The 3,894-nt window shown below is 40.5% G+C and overlaps 1 protein-coding gene across 1 annotated transcript; it reads right to left on the bottom strand.

Moving 5' to 3' along the window:
* Positions 1-3,120: 3,120 nt before the first annotated feature.
* Positions 3,121-3,894, bottom strand: LOC102010044 (ribosomal large subunit pseudouridine synthase B-like; the record flags this gene model as incomplete). Its single annotated transcript, XM_013511125.1, is given in 1 exon segment — positions 3,121-3,894. A coding segment is annotated over 1 exon segment (231 nt), but the record flags the coding sequence as incomplete, so codon positions are not given.

Raw genomic sequence — 3,894 nt, forward strand, 5'->3', positions numbered from 1 at the left:
GCCGGTCCAAAACACAAGTATTCTTATCCTTTATTTACTAAAACTACTTTTCTGAGTTTCTCCAGGGAGGCAGTATGAGTCTGGAGTACAGACTTGCTCGCATCTTTATTTCACCACCTGTGTCTGCATGTCCCCCAAGCCTCACACAGTCATAGGTAGAGTTTTTCAGAGATGGCTAGATCTAGAGTGGGAGTAAGTGTGTGATGCTGGGATCAAAGATGTGTGATTATTGAATTAGCCCACCGATTGGTGTGGCCTGGTTCTGCGTGTGGATAATGGGAGGGCTCATTATCCTGGGCATGAGAGCCACCCACCCTAAGGACACGTATTCTGGATAGAATACAAGGGACAGAAAGAGGGCTGCTGTTGTCACTTGCTGCTCCTCCACTACTTTATTGCTTTGCTGCCTTCTGCCTGCCATGGACTGTTTCCCCTCCATGATGTCCCTCTGCCATGCCACTCTGCCTTGGAACCAGCCAACTATGAACTGAAACCTCCGCAAACTATGAGCCAAAATAAACCTTTCCTCCTTTAGCTTTGGGTGTTGTGCATTTTGTCTCAGCAAGGAGAAAAGTAACTAAGACGTTGCCTAATATTGCTACCGTTCAATTGCCTCCGTTTTAGAATGAGGGTCATTGTATGGATTAAGCACAAACAAATGTTAGGTGGTGTCATCGCTATTACTACTATTTTACTTGCCTTAGGTGCAGTGCTAACACTCTGACAATACTGATGACCTTCATAATCTATATTAGAAATCAAAGAGTGTATATATTTAATTTTAAATCTCTAGGTGAAGTCTTATGAAATTGAAATGAAGATGACAACACCTTAGCAATTTAAATCAGCCAGACATTAAAATTCTTTGTTCTTTCACAGCTTGCCCTGAGATAAATTCAGGAAATTCTTATTTGAGGAAAAAATACTTCTGCAACAGATAGAAAAAATAGCTTCAGCCAAGATGAAAAAAATTATTCATCATAGACTGCCACATGACTTGTAAGATTGTAACAATTGTTAAAAAATTAAATAAGCAGGAGGCTATTGGTGAAGCAGTGTCATATTCTGAGACAGACAGAGAGAGAGAGAGAGAGAGAGACAGAGAGAGAGACAGCCACAACCTAAGAGTGTATTTTTGTAACAGTTTCAGCCATTCATAAAAGCCAATCACAGGCAGCCAACTCATTATATCATCCCCAAATAAAGCAAATATCTAGCTGTAGCAAATCAGGCGATTTATCTGCTTTGCCTTTGTACTGAACCTGTAAATCCTGCAGCTCATGCTACTGGGTAGAGCTCATGATGCTGGGTATTTCTGGCTCATAATGCTGTCTGATTTAATGATGAATTGCTCTGTTCAAATAAACTCTGTTTTAATTAATTTGTCCAAAGTTTTTATTAGTATAACATTCAAATTAAGTTATGTGAAAATACTTTGTAACTACAAAGTAGTTATCAGCTTCTTAAATACCATTAGTAATTTATGAGGCCAGTTAATGAACAATCTCATGTTTAACATGTTTGAAGCCTAATTTATTTTCCTTCTCCCATCCTTCTACTCATTCTTCCCCATTTAAATGAAAATATCTAAACTTAAAACCTCCAATGGTTTTCCCTCCATCAGAAGTTGGATTATATATTAATCCCTTACATATCATATAAGTCCCCACTGAATTGGGGCCATATACTTCTACAGTCTCAGATATCAGTATATTTTTCCTAACTATTTCTTCTATAGATACAGTGGTCTTGGTGTTACTAGACCAATATGCTTCTGTTTTCAGAGCCTTTTGTACTTACAGCTCTTATCCCTGTAATATTCTTCGTGCAGATATTTAAATGCTAACCTCTTTTCTTTCACTCAGGCCTCTGACCTAATTTTCCATCCTTAGGGGCCTTTCCTGAGCATTCTATGTAAAATAGAACTGACATCAGTCTCTGTCCCTCACACTACTCCATTTTTTCCTTGTGATACTTTTCACTACCTGATATATCCACTCAGAAAGAGAAATAAATATGTTTCATGACCATACATCTTTGAAATGTTATTCATTACTGTATCCCTAGAAAGTTCTTGGCACATAACAAGTGTTATACAGATGGAAGAATTAAGCATTACAGGGCTGGAGATGTGGTTCAGTAGTAGAGAGCTTGTCTAGCATGCTCCAGGCCCCAGGTTTAATCTCCAATACAACAGCAACAATTAAATTTTATACTTAATTCAGATGTTACTTCTGACAAAATAGAGACTTTACTTGTTCTCTGTTGCTTTAATATTTGCCTTTCCTTTCAATCATAAAGTTCATAAAGTCCTCCAGTTTTCTTTCTGTTATCAAAACATCTCACCAGGAAGCCTTAGTTTTGTGGAATTTAGGATTACACAATTTAAACAGAATGTGGGAAAACCTGATTAATATTTTGAAGACAATATTTAAAAAGTTTTTAAACTGTGATCTTAAAATCTGATGATCTGAAATGTAAGATGTACTTTCTTCTTAGCTGTTATCATAAAGCAACACTTAAAAGAACGATTGTATGTCCAAGCATTTGTAAGTACCTAAGAAACAAACATGCCTCTTAATGGTGAATAACATAACATACCATGCAACAAAGCGATTAATGTGGCCAAGAATCACAAGTCGCCAATCCAGTAAGAGAAAAAGCTCAACTTTCAGGAAAACTAAAACGTCTCTGTACTTCAAACAGCCAACACCTTTCTTTTCACTTTTACTTGCATGTCCCACCGCCCCACTTGCTTACTGTCCACCCATGCCTGGAGAAAGTCGTTAAGGTTAGTGTGGGAATAAAATCAGGGCAATGCCTGTGGCTCGGCCAGTTAAAAACTTGCCAAGACAGCTAACTGTCCAAGTGTATACACGTAGCCTCTCTCTGTCAGGATTATATATTTCACCCTCTGACGTAATTTTGAAGAAGACTTGAGCACTTTGTGCAAAACTAGATTTGTTGTGGCATTTAAGGATCTCAGTCCCCAGACCACATTCCGATTTGCATCATTACAGCCAACTTTGCCAAGACTCTGTTTTTAATCATTTTAGGAGAAGTTTATTATTTAAAGTCTAAAAATGCAGAAACTGACTCACAAAGCCAGAGACACTGGAATGAGGAGCGAGCGAGCTTTATTTGGTCTGCACAATTTTGCTTCCAATCTGGGAGTTTTTTAAAGATAAAAAATAAAAACTGGCCAGATTACAGTAGAAATGCACATGTAATTTTAGACTGAGCTCCAACAAGTTTCAATCTTTTTCCAAATTTTCTCTTCCACAGCCATTGGACTAGTGGCTCAAAACTCCATTTAATGTTCTGTACCTCCTGAAACAATTTCAGTACGACGGGCTCTTCTGGCGCGTCCTCCCAGGAGATTACCAGGATAAATCTGGACTTCTTTCCAGGCCGCGTAGCTGTGATGGTCCATTTCCAGGGTCTGGCACCAAGGGAAGGCACATTGGGAGCATGTGACACGCAGCCTCTGTAAGTAGGGCACTGGAGAGGGAATGGCAGGAGCATTTTGGAGCGGGTGAGGGAGCAGGGAGAAGGAAAATTTCCACTTCACCATTTTTTGTAAGAGATGGCGTTTGGGGATAGTGATACCCCAAGTCTCACAACCAAAACCCCAAATGATTCCGCTCTAAACCCAACCCCAAATTATTCCTCGAAAATAACTATTTCCGAATCTGCCAGCGGCATTTCCCGAATCTGGGGATTTTCCGTCTCACTGTCTTTGCTCACTCTCAACACGCTCACAAAAACACCCTCGTGAAAGGCGGGCAGAGCCCAGTCAGGCGGCAAGGCGCGCCCCAGCCGTCGTCTCGGGGCACCACGCGGTCCCCAGAGGCCGGAGGCGCCGCGCGGGCCGCTGGGAGCGCGGGCCGCGGC

Source organism: Chinchilla lanigera, unplaced genomic scaffold (assembly GCF_000276665.1).
Source record: "Chinchilla lanigera isolate Chin_1 unplaced genomic scaffold, ChiLan1.0 scaffold00011, whole genome shotgun sequence".
Lineage (NCBI taxonomy): Eukaryota > Metazoa > Chordata > Mammalia > Rodentia > Chinchillidae > Chinchilla > Chinchilla lanigera.